The sequence below is a fragment of the Eurytemora carolleeae genome, unplaced genomic scaffold (genome assembly GCF_000591075.1).
Source record: "Eurytemora carolleeae unplaced genomic scaffold, Eaff_2.0 scaffold441, whole genome shotgun sequence".
In the NCBI taxonomy this organism is placed as follows: domain Eukaryota; kingdom Metazoa; phylum Arthropoda; class Copepoda; order Calanoida; family Temoridae; genus Eurytemora; species Eurytemora carolleeae.
Genome location: NW_019396326.1, coordinates 14724 through 41991, shown reverse-complemented (window position 1 = coordinate 41991; position 27268 = coordinate 14724). Strand labels below are relative to the sequence as shown.

At 32.1% G+C, this 27268-nt stretch overlaps 2 protein-coding genes across 2 annotated transcripts in view; one reads left to right on the top strand and one right to left on the bottom strand.

The window, feature by feature from the left end:
* The window catches only part of LOC111700991 (alpha-actinin, sarcomeric), a 47881-nt gene extending 41580 nt beyond the window's left edge, over positions 1 to 6301 (top strand). Inside the window, exons 25-29 of the mRNA XM_023472094.1 lie at positions 4096 to 4203; positions 4469 to 4703; positions 5373 to 5457; positions 5693 to 5774; positions 5848 to 6301. Of these exons, the coding sequence (XP_023327862.1) occupies positions 4096 to 4203; positions 4469 to 4703; positions 5373 to 5457; positions 5693 to 5766 (502 nt within the window). The 3' untranslated portion in view covers positions 5767 to 5774; positions 5848 to 6301. The remainder of the gene's footprint in view (positions 1 to 4095; positions 4204 to 4468; positions 4704 to 5372; positions 5458 to 5692; positions 5775 to 5847) is intronic.
* A 9956-nt stretch (positions 6302 to 16257) lies between these two features.
* On the bottom strand, positions 16258 to 25915 carry LOC111700990 (uncharacterized). The gene is made up of 11 exons (XM_023472093.1): positions 25486 to 25915; positions 24633 to 24711; positions 24280 to 24381; positions 23322 to 23463; positions 22403 to 22481; positions 21311 to 21380; positions 19472 to 19610; positions 18407 to 18552; positions 17984 to 18102; positions 17339 to 17501; positions 16258 to 16936 (listed from the first exon to the last, which is right to left on the bottom strand). The coding sequence occupies exons 1-11, from the start codon at positions 25860 to 25862 to the stop codon at positions 16286 to 16288; spliced, it is 2067 nt and encodes a 688-aa protein (XP_023327861.1). The 5' UTR covers positions 25863 to 25915; the 3' UTR covers positions 16258 to 16285.
* Positions 25916 to 27268: the final 1353 nt, after the last annotated feature.

Below are 27268 nucleotides of genomic sequence, written 5' to 3'. Positions count from 1 at the left end.
AAAAACAACGTTTTATTGATCAAGTCATTGTTTCAAGGGTTGTTTAGCTTTAAATTCAGTTTTCTCCCTAAAATTTGACTTTTATTATGAAATTGTAAATGATGTAATTTGTGTAAAATTATCCTAGATTTGTTGGTAGAGAGGTTGATATTAAATATTTATATACTACTGAACCTATTATAATAAACTCTAGTTTATGTTATACCCTCCAACTAATGTTTCCCCATGAACATAGTTAAACTATATTTACCCTTTATAAACATATAGAGGGTATTAGATCATTTTCTAATACATAAATACTAGGCTTAGGGGTCTCTTTCATCCATCTAAACAAGTTAGATATTTAAAAAGAGTTTCTGTTTTTTATCATAACAAGGAATTGCTTTTATGTAATTTATTATTTAAAAACATGATATGGGTAAATTGTTTTAATTGTCAGTAACTAGGCACATTTTAACTTTTAAGAAGCAGTGAGAAAAATACTTTGATATCTTAACAACTTTTGAATAAATTTTCATCTTAATATCATTTTTTACAATAAAAAATAATATGCTTCCCTGAACCAATTAGAATAGTTTTCTGTCCAATTTTGGAGAAAAGAGCATCGCATTTTTTTCATATCAAAATTGTAAAGAAAACATAGATTTATGGTATATCTGTAAAAATAGGAGTGCAACGCTTTCCAATTTTGTTTTGTTCGATCATAGATTAAAACTTGTTAGTTCGTAGAGAAAACAGGGACAACATAGCATATCCAATATGCATGTTCTATTTTATGTTTTTGTCCTAAAAGTTAGGCAGATATTCTAAAGAATATATTTGTTGATGAAACACTCGTAAGGTTACACAGTCAAAGAACATCTCTCGCATCAAATATTCTTTGAAGAGAGAAGGAATTAAAATTCCTTCTGTTGAAATTGTAGGGATGCTAGGATTGAGAAGATTGGTGTCTTCTTCAAATTAGAATGTGGATTCAGTCTTGACATTGGAGAATATTGCTTCCAACATTTATACAATATTTACCATTCTGTCATGGAGTTGTATTCTGAATGTCAGATTCAAAATTACATTTTAAAAAGGAAAGTAAGTTAACTACCCCCCCCCCCTTCCTTTTTAATGATAATAATAATGATTGCTTTTAAGAGTAAAAAGAATTATATTTGGGTAGAACGTATTAAATGAGGTCCAGCATGTTCATTTTAAGCCCTTAGTTTTCAAATATATTCATGAAAAATAAACGCTAGCATTAAATTAGCTTAAAGCACAGTAATTAAATCATTTTTATTCAGAAAATATATTTATTTTTCACAGGAAATTTTTAAATAATGAAAAAGTTGTATCTTTTAAAAATAAATCATATGATAACTTAGGCTTCTATGTTTAGTCTCTTTTTAACTTTGATCCATTGGCATAGAAATATCTTTAAGTAAGTAGAAGGGATAAAAGTTATTGCTGATAAACTTTTTGAAAATTTCCGAAATACTAAAAGATTCTTTTAAATTAAATATTTCTGTTTCATCTAAGATTATCTTACATCTTACATTAGTTTCAGAATATCTGAAGATTTTTTAAAATCTGAATTTTAAAGATGAGTCATTTCTCAGTATTCCCTTCCGCCTTCTGACTAAAGTGTAAAGTCTACTCAATGAAGGAGGAGGGGGGGGGGGGGGGGCTGGCCGCCCTGAGCCATGCAAAATAATTTACGAGCTATAGCATAGAGTCTGCAGAATGATTTTGAACCGCTCATAATATTTCGGAATAATTCAAAGTTTAGTTTATTCAGGTAATTTCGAAATTTAATTGATCTTGACCTGTTTTGAGGGTCTTAAAGATCATTCTGCAAATTATGCGGCTCGGAGGTAATACTGCGTGGCTTATTGGACCGAGCAATCCCTTCCCTCGCTTAATTTGCAGTGTTTACTTTAATCTATGCTGAAGGAGGTTGTTTTCAAAACTCCTGAAATAAGGGGATCTTGAGTTAAGAAATGCTAAATCTATTTTAATCCCAATCTTAAAATAATCATTTTCATAATTTTTTGCCCTAAAGGAATTTAATTTTGACAAAATGAAATCAGCAAGTTTAACCATTGGAATTTTTCTAAGACATTTTTATATTTTTCAATGCTACAATTTACCGAAGTCGCAGTCCCCAAAGATTTTTAATTCTTATTCAAAGATTATTTTAAAGTAAAAAAACGAAAAAGTAAATCTAAATACTAAATTCTTTATAGTTGTGGTGTATTATGAACTTTAAAAATATAATCCATTTGCAGAAAACTGAAGATTTTAAGAAAATTTCTTAATATTTGAAAGATTCTGTTAAAGTTAAATTAGCCTAGATCCACCCTTAAGGGAGAGAACTAAATCAAAACTAAGAAACTTTAATTGCCAAGGAATACGCCAAAAATAAAAACTTTGTTCTGAAATCATGTCATTAAAAAAATAGTCATGGGAAATTTATTAGATATTTCTAAAAAATCATTCAGTCAAAATCAGCTTGATTTTTTGGTTAGTCGAAATTTGAAGATTAAACAAGAAAAACTAAGTCTTTAAATTATGAAAAGATTCAAAGGATCACATTTCAAGATAAAAAAAAACAAAGAAATGAATGTTTTCTAAAAGTCGGGAACAGAACTCATCCCTTCAATATATGTTTTCAACTTCTTGGCTTGGATTTACCTGTTATTTTCCCATTTTTTTCATCATTTCAGTTTACCGCCTTTTTATCTTCATCATTTCAGTTTACCGCCTTTTTATCTTCATCATTTCAGTTTACCGCCTTTTTTTCTTCATCATTTCAGTTTACCGCCTTTTTTTCTTCATCATTTCAGTTTACCGCCTTTTTTCTTCATCATTTCAGTTTACCGCCTTTTTTCTTCATCATTTCAGTTTATCGCCTTTTTTCTTCATCATTTCAGTTTACCGCCTTTTTTCTTCATCATTTCAGTTTACCGCATTTATTTCATCATTTCAGTTTACCACATTTTTTTCTTCATCATTTCAGTTTACAGCATTTATTTCATCATTTCAGTTTACCGCATTTATTTTTTATCATTTCAGTTTACCGCATTTATTTCATCATTTCAGTTTACCACTTTTTTCATCATTTCAATTTAACGCATTTTTTTCATCATTTCAGTTTAACGCATTTTTTACCTGGTTTGTATTTAAATCTTTCTCCTGCCATTTCATGGTTGTTTACTTGAATTCAAACTGAAGAAATATGTTTTTGAATGTTTAAAAAGCATGAACATTTCTTTTCATCATTCTTTGCAATATGGAAGAACATGCAAATATTTCAGAAGTTTAAATGTTAATATATGTTAACATTTTTGAAAAAACAAACAATTTTTGCAATAAGTTAAGAGTAAAAAAATAGGCCTACATTTACAGAATTGGGTAAAAATTATAATGGAGTTATGATCAAAAAGTGTGAAAATCTTTCCAGTTGATGGATGTTTACGCAAAATATTTCCCTCGTCTCCAAGGGTGTTTAGGTGGGGGGGGGGGGGGTGCAAAAGACGATGGAAAGATTATTATCTTCAATATTTCTTTTAGTTCTGAAATATCACTAAGAAATTCATAATTTGTAATTGATATATTTCCAAAACTGAGGCGAAACATTTAAAAAAATATTTATCTTGTATTTCATTTTTAAAAGAAAGAATTTAGAATAAAGATGTTTATTTGACTTTATAAATTAAATATCTTGGTGAGTACTGAATATATATTATTGTATAAAGGACAGATATCTTAATAGATTCCATTCTATTCTGTTTAATGGAAATTCTTAACATCCAACTCATTTGAATACATTTCGACTAATCAATACTAAGGAGGGAGGGTGGGGGGATATCATATCTTGAGTATCTAGGGGAAACAGAGGGGATACCATGCCTTGAGTATCATACAAGAGAACCATGGGGGATACCATGCCTTGAGTATCATACAAGAGAACCATGGGGGATACCATGCCTTGAGTATAAATTAGGTTAACTATGGGGATACCATGCCTTGAGTATCGAAGGAAACCAAGGGGAAGGGGGAAGGTTTCTCCTTTAGAATTATTTATTTCATTATTTAATGTTTGTTTAGAACTATCAACGAGGTAGAGAACCAGATCCTGACCAGGGACAGCAAGGGAATCACCCAGGAGCAACTTAACGAGTTCAGGGCTTCATTCAACCACTTCGACAAGAGCAGGTACATATTAACAGGGGTCAGGGGGACTTCAGCATCGAACATGGGTCAGGGAGATTTAGACATCAAATTGGTATTAAGTAATCTGTCAAGAATTTTGTCTTTTTATGGACTTTTCAAGGATTTGGCAACGAAAGAAACAAATTTACAGTTGCAGGGAACATTAAATATAATGAATTTAAAATTGTTAATTTCTCTGAATTCTCATCCTTTGCTGTATACCCGTGGTAAAGTTTGTAAACACTCCCTTTAATCTACTATTTGCTAGGACCGGACGGCTGAACCCAGAAGAGTTCAAGAACTGTTTAATCTCCCTGGGTTACAGCGTTGGAACAGACAAGCAGGGAGAGATTGATTTCCAGAGAATCCTCTCTATAGTTGATCCTAACGCGTCAGGATATGTTCAGTTTGATTGCTTCCTTGACTTTATGACTAGAGAGAGTACTGATGTTGATACTGCCGAGCAAGTTATTGATTCATTTAGAATCTTGGCCGCAGATAAGGTAATTTAAAACATCCCCCCCCCCCCTTTGTTTGATGTTGCCGACAGTTTTAAAGTATAGATTCTCTACAACAACAACAACAACAACCCCACTCCCCATCTTATGCAGTGGGTTATTTTTGTTTCCAAACATTCAACAAATTGCGTTTTAAGCTTTTCTGTATTTCTAAAATAGATTTACGTATTTTAAAAAATGTGTGGGAAATAGATAATTATGGATTAAACTCTTGAATTTACGTAGCATTTTATATTAATAATTTTATTCAATATTAATTTTAAAATAATTAACACGGAAAATTTGGAATTCAATGAATGTCAAAGATTGTCGTGAGTAGGGAGGGGCTCTAGAGAGGAGTTGTTAGATTATTTAATTAGTTATCCTTTGACCTTCAAATATAGAGCTAGCATTTTAATGTAATGGTTCGATAGCCGTATATATATTTTTTAATAATTTAAAAGCTTGATATAAATCAAAATTTAAAATCAAACGTCGTCTTCATTGAATTAGTGTTATCGCCTACCACCGTTTTAATATTTTTAATTATTTACTGTTTAGCCATATATTCTGCTTTTAATATTCGACTATTATTTTCTATTTTCTACTTTTTAGCCGTACATTCTACTATTTAGCCGTACATTCTACTATTTAGCCGTACATTCTACTATTTAGCCGTACATTCTACCGGAAGAGCTTAGACGTGAGCTTCCCCCTGATCAAGCTGAATACTGTATACAGAGAATGCAACCATATTCTGGTAAAATATATCTTTTTAAATATTTTGTTTGTCTTTCTTTCTAAAATCTGGTCTTTGTTCATTTTCCTGGTTTTTATCTTGAATCAAAATTATTCCTGAATTTTAATTGATTATCATATAATTTTGATCTTAATCTTGATCATACTAGCCATTTTTTTTCTAAAGAACTTGTTATCAAGTGTACGATAATGATTGACCATTGCTGACGATAAAATAAAAAATGTTGAAATTGCAGGAATGGATGCTGTGCAAGGTGCTCTGGATTATATGTCATTCTCTACAGCACTTTACGGGGAATCTGATCTTTAAAATATCAGGTAACCAAACCAATCAATTAATCATCAACTAAATAATCAGCTATAAAAAATTTGAATAAGCCATTTTTTTCAGATTGCCTTATTGTCTGGTTTAACATCTGTTTTGGTTTAAAGCGCATCCTTCCTAACATAACACAAGTCATTCAGAAGCGGCTTAAACCAAACCAAACATTAAGTTTCAATTGTTTGGCACCATTTTTAAAAATGGCGCCAAACTCCATTTTCCCCCCACCGCCTCCAGTCATCAAATCAGAAACATGAATTCCGTTGTTGGTGCTGTACCCAGTGTTCCCTAGTAATCCTTGAATGAAACCAAAGTTGTGCCAGGATATGTATACGTGGTTATCTGGATATATATCAACCTAAAAAATCTTGAATATCGATATATCTTTGAATCTTGTTGCTGTTTAAATAATTTGTTATCACAGGATATATTTATAATTTTACCGATGTCGTCGTCGAATAGTTTAAGACAGTTGTGAGATAAATATGTAGAAATTCATTTTATAAAAAAGATCTAAATTAAATTTTTTTTTCTAACTTCTCATGTTTGTATCTGATGTTGTGTATTTTTGTTAGTAAAATTATTTTCTTCAATTCAGAGAAATTGAAAGGATATTGGAACTTCGGAAATCAGTCATTTTTTAAGTTGGAAGGTACAAGTCATGATCAAGAGGAAAACATAAAAAATGTGAGGAAACAAATTTAAGAATTTTGGGTATGGTTATTGGGAATATAAAGAAAAAGTTTTCATTTATCTAAAATTTGTTGTGTAGTAATATTTTTTTTCTCTTTTGTTTTAAAAATCCATTTACCAAACTTTGGGACTGGCTTTCCAACTATTTGCTGCCTTTTTTGTTCGAAATATCAACAGTCTGCTTAGTAAAAATGCTTCAAAAGCCTATTGAAAATTATTAAGCGTGTTTTGTTTTTTTTTAATAAATTGGCTGTAGTCTTATAAATAAAAACTCAATATGTATTTTTAACTACGATNTCACCTCTGTAGTCTGTCTTTTCTCCACAACTTAACGTATCAATTTTAAACTTCATAATTTTTATTTGATGCATAGGAAGAATATGGTTAAGGACGGCCAAACGTCTGGTTGTTGTTCATAAAACTATTTTATTATTATAGCTACAAATCTAAACTACTTTATTAAGTCGAAAAAAAATTATTTGTTTTCAAATATTCTAACATATTTTTTTTATTCTTTTGTAAGCCTCCCTAGCTCCCGAACCATGAAAGTTAGAGGCCTATTTTTTTAATCAGCAGGCCTTGAAAAGTCGACTGGGGACCACGCTTAGCTTTCTCAACATTTGGAGCAAATCATGTGGGTGGGGGTATGGTGAAATTCCCCCCCCCCCACATATATGCACATATCAGTCAAAAATCAGAATAGGGTTAAAACCTACAGAGAGAGGGGGGGAGGGAGTGGGACTGGAGGTGAAAAGATTAAACATTTAAACCAGTGTTATTTTGCCCCCTCTACTGAAAAGTGAATATGCTGCCTCTATATTCTACATATTGTATACTGGTAGATATAGAGGTACATTAACTTCCTCCAATATTGGATTATACCTTAGCAAACCCTTCATCATACACTCCTTCATTATCCTAGATATACAAACTAGCCAGAGGCGGTTAAAGAGGGGGGGGGTTTGGAGTGTCAACGCCCCCCTGGGAAAATTGGGGGGAGGTTCCCAACTTCTCGTCGCTTTTATTTGATTTGACAATTGGATTAATAAAAAATTTTCCTTTATCAGCCTAAAGTCAGTTTTTTTAACATAATTTTCCTTCCATCATGAAACATTTGGAAAGAGATATATTGTTATATCTAGTTAGAACCAGATATATTGTTATATCTAGATTGTTATATCTAGTTAGAACCAGATATATGTTTCCACTTAGTTAGAACCAGATATATGTTTTTATCTAGTTAGAACCAGATATATTTTTATGCCTAGTAAGAACCAGATATATTGTTATATATAGTTAGAACCAGATATATGTTTTNGCAGCTTGGATATACAGACACCCAGTCCAGGTCCTAGATATACAAGCAGTCCTGTATATACGACACCCAGTCCAGATCCTAGACATACAAGCAGTCCTGGGTATACAGACACTCAGTCCAGGCCCTAGATATACAAGCAGTCCTGTATATACAGACACCCAGTCCAGGTCCTAGATATACATGCAGTCCTGGATATACAGACACCCAGTCCAGTTCCTAGATATACAAGCAGTCCTGTATATACAGACACCCAGTCCAGGTCCTAGATATACATGCAGTCCTGGATATACAGACACTTACTCCAGGTCCTAGATATGCAAGCAGTCCTGTATATACAGAAACTCAGTCCAGGTCCTAGATATACATGCAGTCCTTGATATACAGACACTCAGTCCAGGTCCTAGATATACATGCAGTCCTGGATATACAGACACCCAGTCCAGGTCCTAGATATACATGCAGTCCTGGATATACAGACACTCAGTCCAGGTCCTAGATATACAAGCAGTCCTGGGTATACAGACACTCAGTCCAGGTCCTAGATATACATGCAGTCCTGGATATACAGACACTCAGTCCCCATCCTAGATATACAAGCTGCCCTGGATATACAGACACCCAGTCCAGGTCCTAGATATACAAGCTCCCTGGATATACAGACACTAAGTCCAGGTCCTAGATATACATCCTATCTTGGCTATACAGAAACTCAGTCCAGGTCCTAGATATACATGCAGTCTGGATATACAGACACTCAATCCAGGTCCTAGATATTCATGCAGTCCTGTATATACGACACCCAGTCCAGATCCTAGATATACAAGCAGTCCTGGATATACAGACACTCAGTCCAGTTCCTAGATATACAAGCAGTCCTGGGTATACAGACACCCAGTCCAGATCCTAGATATACAAGCAGTCCTGGATATACAGACACTCAGTCCAGGTCCTAGATATTCATGCAGTCCTGGATATACAGACACCCAGTCCAGATCCTAGATATACAAGCTGGGATTGACAAACAAGCTTTCTTAGTAGACTGTCATAGATTTATAGTTTGGGTCAAGGTGGGGGCGATAGGTTTGCCGTACACTTTGCTGTGACGTTTTTGGACTGTTGAACAACTTGTTTCGGTGCAACAACAAAAATAAAGATTGTAAACAATAACAAAAATGATAAACGAACATCTGGCATCTCTGCATTGGCGTTAGATGAAATTAAACAATTAAAGATGACTACATATACACAATCAAAGAAGTAATTGGAGTATTTATAAGGGGGGGGAGGGGAGGTGAGCAGGAACCTTGTAATTGATTGAAAATGTATCTGAAATTTAGTCCTTTTCGTTTATAATTAAAATCCTTAAATTTTCCAATCTTTTTTAACAAGATAATACTACTTTCAGCAGTTATCTGCAATTTTTCTCTTTTTACCCAAAACCAGGGTGTGGGGGGGCTTAGATCACCCCCCCCCCACTATTTCTTAAAAACAAAACACTGCAGTAAAGAGACTTTTTCCCGCATTTATACTTCTCTGAAGTTTCTTAGCAAACTGTTGGTTACTTCATTTCATTAAAACTTTTTTATAACACCATAGTAACAAATTTAACTATAAATCATCATTTTCTGTTGAGCAAAATCTTGTCGTATTTATCTCTCATCTCTAAACATTCTAAAACAAATGTTTCTAAATTGCATAGTCATTACTTGAGTAAGAAACTTTCAAACTTGTGCATTTAGAATTAAAGGACGGACGGATTTAGTCATAAAATAACATTGTGACAAAAATTAAGGCTTGAACTAATACAAACAATGAATAAACTACACAAACAATGAAAAAACTTCACAAACAATGAAAAAACTACACAAACAATGAAAAAACTACACAAACAATGAAAAAACTACACAAACAATAAAAAAATCTTTAAAAAAAATGAAAAAACGGCGTCAAACCTTATAGAAATCCAACGCATAGAAACCGCTACGTCTAGCAACATGGGGACCATTTTTTATATTTTTGAGAAATTAAATAATCAGTGTAAAGTAGATATAATTTTCATAAAATCCTTTTATTTAAATGGTAAAACGGAATTTTATGAAATCATATTTGCATTACTGGAGAATTTTTTTTTACTTTTGAGAAATTTTTTTTTCTCTAAAAATAGAACTGTAGATAGAATTTTTGTAAAATATTTCTTTGAATAGTAACATGCAAATTTATTTAGTACCATATAATCATTCATTTATGTTGTCAGTACATAATAAAATCTGGGGGACCTTATACACAATAGAGAGCAGTACAAATGTACATATTAAAATATTTTGTTCCTTTAATGTCTAGGGTATGTTAAAAAAATAGAAATTATCATAATGATAATGATAAGCTACAATGTTTTACAAAAACGTTTAATTCTCAAAAATATAAAAAATGTTCTCCCGGAAAATACGCCATGTTGCTATACGTAGCTGTTTCTATACGTTTGATGTCTATAAGGTTTGACGCCGAAAAAACTACGCAAACAATGAGAAAACTATTAATTTTAAACTTTTATTTAATCCACATTAAAATAATGCGTACAGTAATGACGAGATCAATAAATATGCTGTCCAGACTGTTAAAGTTTGCGAATTTCTTGATCAGCTTTTAATTGAATGTTCAGAAACTTAATCCTCTGAAAAAAACGCATTTTCATGTTAAGTTCAACAATATAATCAGATTCGATGGTTGTGGGACAATGAGCTTTTCCTAACTCGGTTAATTTTTTAATAGGATCAAGATTCATATTTATTCTGTAACAATTAAAGGTGGTGCTCGCGAAAAATGAAAAGGGAGGCTTCCGGCGGAAAATAATCACTTTTTATCACTGTTAATCTTACTTTTTTTCTGTTGGGTCTATAAGGAGAAAATTGTTAAAAACGACTTATACTGAAGAACGTAGCGTCCATACATATTCAGAAAGTTGAAATTTACGACTCGTATCGTTAAATAATCTTTTTAATTTCAAACAAATCATTCAGATGTTACAACCTACAGTCATCGATTATTTTTCGGCGCATTCGTAAAAAGTTAATATTTCATAATTTTTATCTATATACAATGCACTTAAAACGACTTTTTTCCGCTAGGTGTCTCTGCCACTAGGTGTCAAAGCATGGAGCCATATCTATCCATAAGCATACAATAGTAGTAAAACCACGAAACATATGACTTCCTTAAAATATTTTTATTATTTTCTATCAATTTTATTATTATCAAACGACTTATAGAATTATAAAGGAGACATTCGATACTATTCATCGAGTGTCATGTTTTGTGGGACACCCTGTACCTACCTATATACTATTCATCGAGTGTCATGTTTTGTGGGACACCCTGTACCTACCTATATACTTTTCATCGAGTGTCATGTTTTGTGGGTCACCCTGTACCTACCTATATATTGATGTTGGGTACACCATTAACTATTGAAAAGGAAGATATGGATGTTATCTAACTTTGAAAAGTGTGTGAGGAGGGGAGGGATGGAGTAACGTGGAAACAGAGATAGGAGAGTAAGGGGGGGGGAGTGATGTTGGTATTAATTGATAAACTTCCTTAATTTATTTCTTTCAACTCCTAATATCCTACTCCTACTTTATATATGTATCCAACTCCTATTCCAACTATCCATCTAACCAACTCCTACTATCTAGCTTTCCAACTCTTACAATCTATCTATCCAACTATCCATGTTCTAACTCCTACTATCCATCTATCCTACTCGTACTATCCATCTATCCAACTCCTACAATCCATCTATCCAACTCCTACTATCCATCTATCCAACTCCTACTATCCATCTATCCAACTCCTACTATCCATCTATCCAACTAGTATCCATATATCCAACTCCTACTTTTCATTTATCCAACTAGTATCCATCTATCCAACTCCTACTATCCATCTAGCCAACTGCTATCCATCTATCCAACTCCTACTATTCATCTATCTAACTAGTATCCATCTATCCAACTCCTACTATTCATCTATCTAACTGGTATCCATCTATCCAACTCCTACTATCCATCTATCCAACTCGTATCCATCTATCCAACTACTATCCATCTATCCAACTAGTATCCATCTATCCAACTCCTACTATCCAACTATCTAACTCCTACTATCCATCTATCCAACTCCTACTATCCATCTATCCAACTAGTATCCATCTATCCAACTAGTATCCATTTATCCAACTAGTATCCATCTATCCAACTCCTACTATCCATCTTTTACATTCAACAATTTTCTTGAAACTTTTTCCAGGTCAGTGAATAAACTTATTTTACTTATTGTGGAGAATAGCTAGAGAATAAACATCCTCATTTTGTTTTTTTTCTTTAGAAAATGAAATTAGTAGATTTGAAGCATTGATTAAACGGTTTCGCAGTTTTGATGAGGTTTTGCTTTTCTCTATCTTTATCTTAAAAAAGGAAAAAATTTGATATTTGCACATTAATATATTAAATTTTTCCCTATTTAAGAATACTGAGAAAAATCCCCCAATTTCTTTTAATGACTTTATATTCAATGAAGATGTTTGATTTTCCAGAACTTCAGTTTAAGGGGAAGAAGTGGACATTTTGGAAAATGACAATTTCCCTATTTCTATTTATGAAAATCCGTAAGAAACAAGAATTGCAAATTATCCGTAAACACCAGAAAATCAATAGAAAATAGATATAGAGAGTCACTTGAAATTTCGTCTACAGTCCCTTAGTATAAACCTTAGCTGTGCAAAATTTCATTAATGTGTTGAATAAAGATTCTTTGAAAAATGCAAAAAGAGGGAAATTAAAAAGTTAATCTTTAGAAAATTAGTTTTTTATCGGATTATTACAGATTATTAAAGAAATATTATCTAAGATACTATAACCTTACAAGCCATAAATATAATCAAAGGTACTGCTATACAAGCAGGAAATGAAATCAAAGGGATGCTTAAAAACAAGAAAATATAATCAAAGGTTATGGTTTAAAACAATATAGTCAAAGGTACTGCTTTATACAAGCACGAAATATGATTAAAGGTTATACTTTACAAGCAGGAAATATTATCAAAGGTTTTGATTTACAAGCAGGAAATATAATCAAAGGTCATGCTTTAAAACAATATAGTCAAAGGTACTGCTTTATAAGCAGGAAATATAGTTAAAGGTATTACTTTACAAGCAGGAAATATAATCAAAGGTACTGCTTTAAATATAAAGAAATATAATCAAAGGTATTATTAAAATGATTTAAACCTATTTCTAAGAAAATAATATTTAATTAAGCTTTTCCTTTGAGCCGACGTACACAGGATAAAGAGAAAACTAAAAGTAAAACTCAGAAAGAATTAATTTTATAAATTGAAAAAAGGAAAAGACAGTTGGATGACAAGATAAAAGGTGGAACTGAACACACACAAAAAATGTAATTCATGGAACTTCAAACTCTGTGAGAATTAAACTTTTTATTTTTCATTCTCATGGAGGATGGTTTCTGACGAGGGAGAGAAGGCAACCTTCACACTGCTCCCGTTTAAGCTTCCGATCTGCAAATGACGTCACACAACTATTCGTCGCAGCACTTCTGACTCTAATTTGTGCGTCTTCTGATATAAAAAAATATTATTTAACAATTCTTTTTTTTGTAAAAATGTAATGGTTTGCCGTTAAGGTTCAAATAATAAAGAAACAAATTTATAGAAATATTATTACACAGAAATCCTAACAGCTAGGAAGATCATGCATCAACTTTCAATACCGGATCGTCTGAGAAATTTGAAAGCATCTTGGCCTTGATTTCCCCTTTCTTACCCATTTATACTATTTTGTGGCCCTGGACAATTACAATTTATAAATATTTCTAGCTTCAGTTAAAAATGGCCAAATTATGATTTTTGCACGAGAGGTATACATTTTAGCTCACTGATTTACACGCTGAGTACGTCAAAGAAATGTTTGCTAATTTTTGACAAGATTTGATATAATGGGATTAGAGGGAAAAGGGGATAAATACCCCCCCCCACACACATCTGCAGGCACTACCGGTGTACATTTGAATATTCGAACTGGACCAACATTTGCGGTCCTAGTTTGGACTGTACCGACAATTTACAATTACAAAAGCTTGAGCCCCCCCTCCCCAGAATAGAAAAAATTGAACATGTTCGAGTTCATGTTAATGTAAAACGACATATTAAAGTAAAATGAAATTGGATAAGAGCTAAACATATTCTATTCCTCACAAGAAAGTAAAAGCTAAAAGTGTGTGCTAAGAGTATTTATTCATATTTCCTTTGCTTAGTTTTGCTGCTCAGTCTGGTATATATACTGATGATGTGTGAAAAGAAAAACAGATAAATTATTGGAAAAACAGAAAACAAGAATAAAAACAGAAAAAAAGAATAAAAACAAAATATTTCTGTCTGGGGGTATTCTATCATGTTAAAACAACCTTGCTTAGAATTAAACAAGATTTATATCTGTTTAAATAAAAAGAAATTATTAGAATATTTTCGAACATGATATTAAGGAAAACATCATCATTTCCAATCTTGAATTTTGTTTAAATCTCACAACGTCCTTCATTGTCCATAAGCAAAGTAAAGGATACCGCTGTGAGCTAGACTGGCTACTATATTACATATAAATGGAGGGTCAATTAAAATTATGCGTACTGCTCCTTTAAGTCTGGAGAAGAATATCAAGCAATCCATCAAGGTTTTCATTCAAAACTTTTTCAGGGTTGTGTAAAAATGAGTTTTAAGGGGGGAATCAATTTTTGCAAAAATGTTCGAAAAGGAAGAAAGAATGTTCCTTCTAAAGTCCATTATTTCTACGACCTCATCAATAGTTAGTATCCCTTTTCTAGTACCCCCTTAAATGACCCCTTGGAAATCAAAATGGCGGATATGACCTCGGCGTTTATTTTTTCAAAAACAAATATCATTATTGAAAAATGACTATGTTTATACCATATAGAACGATACCTTAGACGGCTTGTGTTCTCTAAGACATAAGTTGACATTTTTTGCGCGAACACTGAACAGTGAACATTCCCTTAGAAGGCCACTTAAAATAACATTTTTCGTCTATTTAACTACCTAATTTCTTAAACCTATCACGAAAATAGACCAATAACAAATTCAGTCGTAAAAATCATTTTAAAGTAAAAAAATGTTTTGTGCCCAGGTGGGTTAGGCAAAAAAAAACTGTGTTGGAAAAGTGAGCTGTGGATTGTACCAACTGATTTCAAAAAGAAAATAGAAAAAATTTGGGGGCAAAGTTCAAGCTAAGGTACCCGTAGCTTTCTTTTCGTGTTTTTTTAGGCCAATTTTATTTTCAGATTGCTCTAGCTCCATAAGTAATGATTGCTGATCCAAAATTTTAGGTAAAAAAGAAACCATCTAAGACTAACATCTTAAAGGGACCGTTCACTTGTTTGGGTAATTTCAGGGTAAACTATACAGCCTATTCGCTCTTAATTGGTAATAGTCTTATTTTTCAAAGACAACTGTGGCCGGAGAAAAAGCCGATTTTTCGTTCAGAATTTGAACGGAAAGAAACGGTCCCTCATTATAGAAACTATTTGACGTTTTTTTTAGTAACAGCAGCCCAATAAATTTTAAATTTATCATATTTTAATGTCATCATGTGTTCGTTGTTATATACTAAAATATGAAAACTTTTGACATTTGAGTTAGCAAGAAATTCACGTTTTTCTTATTAAAACACGTAAAAAGTGTGTACAAAGACGACGTCTCTACGACAATCAATTAATCATTACTCGTATTTTGGTTCGTAGATTTTGTAGATTTTTTCCCGTATGTGCACAACTTTTCATTTTTTATGCCGCGTTCAATTAAGCTTTTTACAAAGGCAATACAACATCTTTAATGCGATAAAATAGTGTTATTTTAGAAATAGGAAGTTATTAAACAAAAAAATTAAAAAATTATGACATTTACAATTAACGAGTAGATACTACAGTTTTATTTTCTATTCGAAATTTATTTTGATCCACAACATACTGAGAAAAAACATCAAATAGTGTCTTTAGAGTTTACCCTGAAATTACCCAAACAAGTGAACGGTCCCTTTAAGGATAAAAAATGTCGAAAACCTTATACTTTATGAACGCATTGAAATAAGACGTGAAAGATCGAAAATGTGAAACTCCGGGAAATCGGGTTTTCGACTTTTATACATTCAAAGAATTAGTTGTAACAAAAAAGTATGAGGCCTAGAAGTAAATAACTGAAATAAAAAGCTTTTTCATGACACATTGATTGTAAAAATTGAACAAAAATTGTTTCCTCAGAAAGAAACTAATACCCATACTGCACAGTTTTTTTTGGGGACACCCTGTATATCTATGCATTTACACAATATCTGTCCATGCTATAAGCTGGGTAGTATAAATAAGTGCAAAATTTGTTTTAGAGTAAGATTTTTATTTTATTTCTTAAAATTAATTATCTTGAAATCTAGATCTGAGATAATTAAACAAGAATGATTGTTGGTCGGCTTGAACAGTAGAACTCACTGTTGTTGTTGTTGCCCTGGCTGTTGTTGTTTGTGTAGTTGTTGAAATATCCACAATTGTATCACAAAAATTAAACCTTCTAAGGAGTCGGAATCCAAAATTGTTCAAATTTGAACATTTTGTTGTTTGCTCTGCTGATGGAGGAACTTGAGTGGTAAAAGGTCCTGACGTTCTTTCTGTGATTAGAGGTCCTGACGTGCTTTCTGTGATGAGAGGTCCTGACGTGCTTTCTGTGATGAGAGGTCCTGACGTGCTCTCTGTGATGAGAGGTCCTGACGTGCTCTCTGTAAGAAGTGGTCGTGACGTACTTTCTGTAATACGAGGTTCTGACGTAATTTCTGTAAGAAGCGGTCCTGACGTACTTTCTGTGATACGAGGTTCTGACGTAATTTCTGTAAGGAGTGGTCCTGACGTACTTTCTGTAAGAAAAGGTCCTGAAGAGCTTTCAGAGGGGAGAGGTCCTACCCTACTTTCTGATGTTTGTGATAAATTTTCAGCAATCTGCAGCTCAACAGGGAATAGTGAATTTGTATCCCCGGTTTCTGTCTGTTTCAGGAGAAGACACTCTTTCGTATTCTGAATTAGAAATTTTTAAATTTCTGGAATAAATATTTTAATTTTTTTATTTAAATTTACAAGATTGAATCTTGACTGGAGCTCCAAATCAAAGAGCTAAATGCTTGATTTACAAGGTAAGTCTTTACCCCAACGTATGCAATAATAAGGAAGATATTGTCGTTTTTATTGCTTAACAAGTTTAGAATTCTGTTAGTTCTTTTTTACATCTGTTTCATTAAACCGGTAAGCACTTTGTTCAGAAATCACAATTCAAAATTATTAAATCCTTAGATAGAAAAACAAGAATATCTTCATCAGTTTTCCTTTGGCAAAGGTTTGAATTTTACCACGTACATCGAAAGACCCTGTAATCAATTTTTAAGTACGCAGTATAGTGATATTATAAAACTTAGAATTGACCTGAATTTTGTCTTTGAAAACTTGTCTCAATCTCATTTCAAAAGCGAGCGTTTTATTTTGCTGGTGTTGGGTGAGAGAGATATTTTGTCCTAAACCTCGGAGCTCCTTCACAATATTGGTTTCAATGTATCCAAGGTCTGAAGAGAACTTAGCCAGCTTTAATCTAATTAAAGAATCAGATAAAATATGAAAAAATTGTAATTTTTCATTCTTTAGGATTTCTAAGAGAAACTGTAATGTTAATTTCAAGTGGCTCTGGAGGAAAAGAAGGCAATTTCCGATTCACGTCACATTGTTACCCTTGAAGCATTTATCTGATCAATTATGTGAAGGATATTGTCGTTTTTATAGGCTTAAAGTGTTTAATTCTGAGAATTTCTATGTGTTTTCCTGCAGTAGAAATACACAAGTCACATGATTTTTTTAAAATTCATCATCAAATTCTCAATAAACTATCACCACTTGTGTAATTTTTTTGTTTGAAATATGACTTTTTGTATTGTTTAGCAGTTTAGAACGCCAAAACTAATATATCAATTGCAGAAGAGGAATAAAAACCAGCAGAGAAAATAAGTTTTTTGAAAGTTAATAATTATTAAAAATCTATATACATTGTTCTAGCTTAATCTTATTTCTTGTTTAAACCTGATTATATTCCACTGTGGAGAGTGTGGACAATTTCTAGAAAATGAACATGATTTACAAATCTCAGCGTTGATATCTCTCCTCATTTCGTCTTTTTCCTCATCAGTGAGTGTGTAGACCTAAATTAAAAGAAATAATATTTTTTGGAATCAAACTAGGAATTTAAATCCCTGGATTTTTAAATTAAAAATTTTCTATAAAAGGCCAAAAAACTTCAAAGTTCGTTGACCATTAAAAAAAAATTATTTCTAAAACGTAAGTTTCTTTTTAATCAGTTCCTTTTACATATAATGTTTCCGTTACCGTCTTTCAGGGAATGAGTTTAATTTATTTATTTGGAAAAATTGGTATTGATAAATTGAGTATGGCGCATCCTGTATAGCTTTAATTTTGTAAACATTTTCTTTAATGATTTTATTTTACCTTTTCAATGATTTTCATACTGCTTTGTCTTGTTGCAGTTCCATTGCAAATAATAGATCTGAACCCTTCCTTGTAAATCTCAACTGCAGATAGCAGATTCTTGGCAAATATTTGCGGATAGAATATATCTGGACACATTTTAGGACCTAAACTATACATTTTACACATTTTAGGACCAAAACTATACATTTTACACAGTTTAGGACCTAAACTATACATTTTACACAGTTTAGGACCTAAACTATACATTTTACACAGTTTAGGACCTTAACTATACATTTTGCATAGTTTAGAACCTTAACTATACATTTTACACAGTTTAGGACCTAAACTATACATTTTACACAGTTTAGGACCTAAAATATACATTTTACACAGTTTAGGACCTAAACTATTCATTTTACACAGTTTAGGATCTAAGCTATACATTTTACACAGTTTAGGACCTAAACTATTTATTTTATACAGATTAGAATACAAACTATTATAAGTTTTGATTTTACACAGGCTAGGATCAAAATAATTTATTTTACATAATTTAGAATCAAAACTAATCATTTTACATAGTTAAGGATTTAAACTGGTCATTTTAAACAGTTAAGGACTTTAACTGTTCATTTTACACAGTTGAGGACTTAAACTGTTCATTTTACACAGTTGAGGACTTAAACTGGTCATTTTACACAGTTGAGGACTTAAACTGGTCATTTTACACAGTTGAGGACTTAAACTGGTCATTTTACACACTTAGATGAATATTTTTCAAAGCTTTGGATTTAACTAACCAAGTTTTGACCTGCAGTGACAACCAGAAAACTCTGGAAAACAGACCCATTTTACGTAAAAGTGATTTGATAAGTTACTATTAAAACTATTTGATTTCAAACAAACTTAATACACTTCAATATTACTCTAATGTCGTCTTTCTATAGTTTTCTGGTTTTCAATGTAGATTTTTATGTTTTCTCAAAGTTTCGGGTACAATTTGTTAACTTTAGACAATGTTTAGAATTGAATCAATTAGGGCTGTTATTTATTTCTACTAATAACTTAAAGATTCTGGACCTGAAATATGCCCAGGTTTGTTTGCTTCCACCTCTCCTTTAAACCGTAGAAGACGACAATATTTATGTTTGAATTGTTGTGGATGATCTGTAGTGAAATAGATGAAATATTTACATTCCTCCTCATCAATACAGGCGTTCTAGATAATATTAGTTCTTAGGTCCATAGATTAAACTTGACTTATTTACAAACTGATCAATAAAGAAATTATTAAATGTTAAAGGAATCGTCGAAATGTGACGCTTANACATTAACAAAAAAAGTTCGCGGATTTTAACAAAAAAAGTTCGCGGATTTTATCAGAACAGTTCGTGGATTTTGTCAGAACAGTTCGTGGATTTTATCAGAACAGTTCGTGGATTTTATCAGAACAGTTCGTGGATTTTATCAGAGAAAGCTTAATCTGATCAATAATGTGGATGATATTGATAGCTTAATCTGAAAGCTTAATCTGACCAATAATGTGGATGATATTGATAGCTTAACCTGAAAGCTTAATCTGATCAATAATGATATTAAACGGCTGGACCGATTGGGCTGATAATTTGGCGGACACTCATGGTTGGCCAGGGGGTGTTATAGGCTAAAAAAAAAAACTTTTTTCAAAAAAAAATTTCGAACATTTTTTTCCACGGGCAACGCCGGGCCCTTCAGCTAGTGTTAAAATTTTTTCGAAATATCAAAATACCGAAAACATTTCGAAGTTATGAGCATTGTGTTCTAAATTATGAACATTGTGTTCTAAATTATGAACATTATGTTCTAAATTATGAACATTGTATTCTAATTTATGAACATTGTGTTCTAAATTATGAACAATGTGTTCTAAATTACAAACATTGTGTTCTAAATTATGAAAATTGTATTCTAAATTAAGATAATTGTATTCTAAATTAAGAACATTGTGTTCTAAATTATGAACATTGTGTTCTAAATTAAGAACATTGTGTTCTAAATTAAGAACATTGTGTTCTAAATTAGAAACATTGTGTTCTAAATTAGAACATTGTGTTCTAAATTATGAACATTGTGTTCTAAATTATGAACATTGTGCTCTAAATTACAAACATTTTGTTCGAAATTATAAACATTGTGTTCTAAATTATGAAAATTGTATTCTAAATTAAGAAAATTGTATTCTAAATTATGAACATTGTGTTCTAAATTATGAACATTGTGTTCTAAATTATTAACATTGTGTTCTAAATTAAGAACAGTGTGTTCTAAATTAAGAAAATTGTGTTCTAAATTATGAACATTGTGTTTTAAATTATGAACATTGCGTTCTAAATTATGAACATTGTGTTCTAAATTATGAACATTGTGTTCTAAATTATGAACATTGTGATCTAATTATGAACAAGATGCTAGAGTTATCATGGACATTTTATGAACCTATCATTCCTTATGCTATTTCAACAAAATGTTTGTTATTTTCATAATTTAGAACACAATAAACACAATAAAAGAACTTATCTTATCGTCAATAAAGTCGTCAAAAATTAATTGTTTTTCAAACCAATTTTGGAATGGGATAACAAAAGGTTAATTTAAACAAATATAACGAACATCGAACATATACCAAAACACCTCTCATGTTCCATCTGGGAAATCCAGGGGCGCAACAAGAACCATCTTATAGCTTCCAAAAAGGATATGACCCCCCCCCCCCCACTTAAATATTGAAAAGAAAAAGTGTCACGTAACAACAGGGCAAATTGCATCTTCCTAATTCTAGGATTATGAATTAGTTGCATTTTACGAACAATTTCACTCTTAATAAAAGGTCTCCCCTATAAGTCCTAAGTTGGTGCCAAAAATCATAACTTGAAAAGATACCTGACAAGACACAAGATCTGGAGCTATTCCTTCGATAATACTGCCATTCACATAATCAGACCCAGAGTATCTAAATAGTTTAGGAAAGGGATAAAAGTGAGTACAAATTTTAGGGATTAATCTGTGTGTGACTTTAAGTCATGGTAATTTAATTTTAAAGACATGAGACTGAATTTATAGAATTTTGAGCCGCAGCTTGAATTTAAATTTAAATTTGAATTTAAATCAAATTTGGTTGGCCCCACTTAAAATCTCATTCAATTTTTCAAGATTTTAGCTGGCGCTCAATTGAAACCGGTTTTTGGCGGCTTTGAGACGCGGCTTAGATTCATTAAATTCGGACTATGGTGGAACAAAGTTTGAAAGGACTGTTTCAGTAACTTTAGGTGATCCTCCATTTAAACCTTTTTAAACCATTAAACCTTCATTTTAACTATATTGCAATTCTGGTTAATATCTCCAGTGAAGCAATAACTAGGCAAGTCACATTTTTAGAGAAATCAGAAATCAAAATAATAAATGTTTTCAAAAAACATGGCTATCTAATTAATACTTGATCAGGCAACCCTTTTATGGGTACTGTTGTAAATGGGACATGCTACCCTTTCAATGGAGCGTCATTTTAAGGATATGATTGTCCCAATTTAAAAAGAATTTTTTTTAAATCGCCAACATTTTTTTTAATTGACACTGAAAGTTAGATAAAAAACTACCCTTTAAATGATATCTATCTATGTATATTGAATTCAATGCTTTCAGAGCGCTTTGCGCACATTCTCAATTTTAATTGTGAACAAATTTTCTCTTTTAAACATTAACAAAAAAAGTTCGCGGATTTTAACAAAAAAAGTTCGCGGATTTTATCAGAACAGTTCGTGGATTTTGTCAGAACAGTTCGTGGATTTTATCAGAACAGTTCGTGGATTTTATCAGAACAGTTCGTGGATTTTCGAAATTTAATAAAAATTGCTTTCCGTACCATTGTAAATATGGCAAACCCCCTTTAATTGGAAGCTCACTTAAAATTTCGTTTACAGTCCCTTTAAGATGACATATTAAACCTTCCTGTTCCGAGTATGAATAAAATACCACCTGGTACTATTTAAGAAACAGTCGGCCACCTTATTCTGACTGAGAAGCGAATATTCAGTTAAAATATCTCTTAATGAACCTAAATTAGAAGACATTTATTTATATGTATATCTAAATCTTTGCTTGTCTGTTTGTGACCGATACACGTCAAAACGGCTCAATCGATCGGGACCAAATTTTCGGTGCTACCTCAGATGACCACAAAGAAAGTTTATGGAACATCAAAAGTGGAAGAATAAAATTCCTATTAAACAGTTAAAATTTTGTTTTGAAAATGCGCCAATTCAAAAAGAAAAATCCGCCAAAATTGAAAATGATTTTAATAGTCGACCTTTAGAGCAATTCCGTTAAATGCTAAAGTTATTTACAGAAAAGCCTAGTTTGTTAAATATTTCTTACTGAACCTAAACGAGAACATAATTGAACACATTTAAAGGGAAACACTCGATCATAGGTGGTTCGGGGGGGGGGGGGGAGGCAGCAGTCCATTTCCAAGGTTCAATTTTATTTTATGACTTGACTTTAATCTTGTCGTGTTTTTACTGATTTAGCAAAGAAATAAACAAGTTTTCAGGGATTTATAAATATACGGAAACATACGGTCTGCATATCCTGAAAGTGGTCTCATTCCTTTAATTCAGAACTTTGGAAACATCGAAAGAATTTATAAAATGTCGTCTTGACAATTTTCAATGGGTTTATGCTAATATATCTAAATCTCAGTAATTGTGAAATTAATTATATAGCCATAAAATATGCGGAAACAGTTTTAAAGAACTTTATACAATTATTAAATTAAAAGACTAACTGTCTGCAGAATTACATTATCAGTAGGTATAGAAAATAACATTTTATAATTACTTTCAAAGTCTTAAAGTTTTGGGTTAAACTGTAGAATATTAGATTCTGTTTTACTTACTTGTTAGCTTTTCTTTTTCAGCTTCCATATCCTTGAGACCCATTACTTCACAAGGTTCATCCCTTGACAATCTTTTAATTGTCTCTCCTATTCTTGATCTTAAACTTTGCAAGCTTACTTCATCGGAAACCATTTCAGACACATAAAAAGTTTGTGAATCAATTGAAATAATTTTTGAAATCGTTTCTTGAATCAACACTTGTTTTTTAAAAACATTAAAATGGAAATATCAAAGAACTATTGATGCAAGAGATCCTCCTTTAAAAGATAAAAAAAGTCAGTTCCAATTCACATTGGTACCTATATAAACCTTTATCTCAGTTCCAATTCACATTGGTACCTATATAAACCTTTATCTCAGCTCCAATTCACATCGGTACCTATATATAAACCTTTATCTTGGTTCTAATTCACATCGGTACCTATATATAAACCTTTATCTCAGTTCCAATTCACATTGGTACCTATATAAACCTTTATCTCAGTTCCAATTCACATTGGTACCTATATATAAACCTTTATCTTGGTTCCAATTCACATCGGTACCTATATATAAACCTTTATCTCAGTTCCAATTCACATCTGTACCTATATAAACCTTTATCTCAGTTCCAATTCACATCGGTACCTATATAAACCTTTATCTCAGTTCCAATTCACATCGGTACCTATTAAACCTTTATCTCAGTTCCAATTCACATCTGTACCTATATAAATTTTTATCAGACAAAAGTTTAAATGGGACTAATGTGAATCGTTCATGTCATGTCATTTGAAATTATGTCTCTTGTCCCTTAAAAACATAACATTTACAATAAAAAATCATTAAAAACAGTTTGCAGAGACCTATTAAACTTTGATTAAAAAAAACTAGTTTGGACCGATTTATGCAGATTTAAAAACTGGGACAGTCACTTTCTTACACTTCTCTTAACTTTTTATCTCGTGGTTTTCTTACCATACTACCCTTGGGGATTAGGCGAGCAATATTTAATTCCAGAAGCAGTTCACCAGTTTTTACAGGACTAGATAAATACTGCTGGATTTCCTTGGCTGTTGTCTGAACAAAATGTTAAAAGAAAAATTACAGTGTGTCTCAGAGAATAAGATGAACTAGTCACAGGTGTCAAAAAATGTTACAAATTGCCGAAAAAATGAGGAATATATATAGAAGCGAATTCAAAGTAAGAAAAATGAAACGAATTCTATAAAAAATAACTGTAATTATAACGTGTTATCTATTATCAACCTTTTGTTCTGCAATATTTTGGCGGTTTGTTACACCACCTTAAGTATGGTATATGAAACTACCTGTCGGGTCAGTTCTGCAATAGAATTAATATTCTGAAGTAAAACCTCTTGCCATATCTTCTCCTCTTGAAATAGTAACCTAATGATCAATATTTATACAAGGTGATTAAAAAAAATACGGGAAATAAGAGTCTTACAGACTCGTTTGTAATCTGATTTTCAAGGTGTTTCTATTATTCTTAAATCTACAAGCCTAAAATGGGCTCATTGAATTGAAAATTGTATTTAGATATCAAAAATGGTCTCAATCTAGAAAATCCGATTACAGTCTGTAGTAGACCCTTTTACAAAATTGTACAAACGGAGATTATCTTTATTTTTACCAAATTCCATCTCTCTAGTTGGAAACTTTAGGGGCCTATACTATTGTCATTTTTATATCTACTAATACTGACCTCACTGAATCGGAAATTATACAGTGAAACCCTTAATAACGAATACATCGAAAGAATTCATCAAGAATTCTTCACTTTCTGATAATGGAATGTTGTAGATATTTAGTTTTTTTAATTAAATGATTATATGGAACTCTTTAAAACTGTTCCCGCATATTCATGGCTAATCATTTATTTTCACAAATACTGAAATTTACGTAATATAGTATAAAAATCATTGAAAAATTGTCAAGACGACATTTGATAAATTCTTCCGATGTATTCATTATTAAGGGTTTCACTGTACGTAGATTTTAAAACTGGTCTCAATTATGAAAATTTTATTACTAACAAGTCTGTATTACCCTTATTCCCCGTTCGCGATCAACTCATAAAATGTTTAGACTTTAGCCTATTCACCATCTCATTTTACCCTAACAGTCCCTTTTAGGTACTAAATAAATAATAAGTAAACCTACTTGTTTCTTGTTTCTTGGGGAGATGATGAATTCGATGTCACATGGGGGAAAAGGTAAATCATAAAAAATAGCAGTATGTAGGATCTTTTCATAGGGGCTACTACTGATCTTTGCCCAGGGGTGACTAAAGATCTCTGCCAAGGAGCGACTACAGATCTCTGCCCAGGAGTAACCACTGATCTTCGCTCAGAGGCGACTACAGATCTCTGCACAGGGGCGACTACAAATATCTCAGATCTCTGCCCAGGAGTGACAAACGATCTCTGCCCAGGGGCGACTACAGATTTCTGCCCTGGGGCTACTACAGATTTCTGCTCAGGGGCGACTACAGATATTGTTCTGAACTTCCCCCCTTGAAACATCCTGCTGAACTGCATTAAATACTAAAAAGCAAATTCTCAGGCATTTTAAATTATCAGGGGCGTTTAAGAATGGAAGGGGGGTCAAGGTAACCCTACCCTCTGGAAATGTTGAGATGAATCTTTGAGATTTTTGGCACTCAAAAATGACATTGCTGTTACCCTATTTCTTTATATTTCTTCTTAAATTTACATTTACGATAAAGTTAAAGACACTGCCATGTGACCCCATCATATTTTGTAACTTCTCAAATCAACAGATGAATGTTCGTCTTCTTGACATTAACATAGAAAAATTACCATATCCGAAAGATATCCTTCAAAAACCTTCATAAATAATCATGTTCATTGGGAAACACAGGGGTAGTCTTTTAGTGACGCGCCCCTGTGAATATCCAAGAGTGCGTGACAGCTCTGAATAGATTTATCCAATTCAATTCTATTGATAAACTATAAACATTATATTTATAAAGATTTTATGAATACTGCTATCAGAAACTACTTGACAGTATCAGCTGTCCAAATATTTGACAAGATTTTGAATTATTTAAGTAAATATAAAATATTTAATTTTATAATATTTCAGTCAATTCTTTTCTAAAAAACCTTTTCGATGCACAACCTGTATTTTGCCCTTTATCGGAAACCAAAGACGATCTTTAAGGCGGCGTCTGATTCCAATGTTTGTTGGGACTTGGGACACACTTGACACACTGTTGGGACAAACTGTTGGGACACACTGTAATACACTGTTGGGACACACTGCAGTGACTCACTGTTGGGACACACCGTGACACACTGTTGGAACACACTGTGACACATTGTTGGGACACACTGTTGAGACACACTGTGACACACTGTTGAGGCACACTGTGAAACACTGTTGGGACGCACTGTTGGGACACACTGTTGGGACACACTGTGAATAAAATTGAACCCAATAATCACTCGTCAAATATAAAATTCTTTATCTTCGTCTTTTAAAGTATTCGCTGTAATAAACTTTTCATTGTTTTTACATACATGCAAATATCAATTTTATTAATGTGTTTAAATAGATTCAATTATATTAAATCATTTGAGATATCTCGACATTTTAAGATTTCATGTTAAATTGTGTAGGAAACATTTAAATTTCAGAAGCTTTAAATTATACTTCTGAATTATTTAAACGTACTGTTGACTATTGTAAAAATAGGATTTAGAGCTTAATATAAAAAATTCCAGATTCCAGATTCCAGATTCAAGATTCAAGATCCAAGATTCAAGATCCAAGATTTAAGATTCAAGATTTAAGATTTATGATTTAAGATTCAGATTCAAGATTCAAGATTCAAGATTCAAGATTCAAGATTCAAGATTCAAGATTTAAGATTTAAGATTCAGATTCAAGATTAAAGATTCAAGATTCAAGATTCAAGATT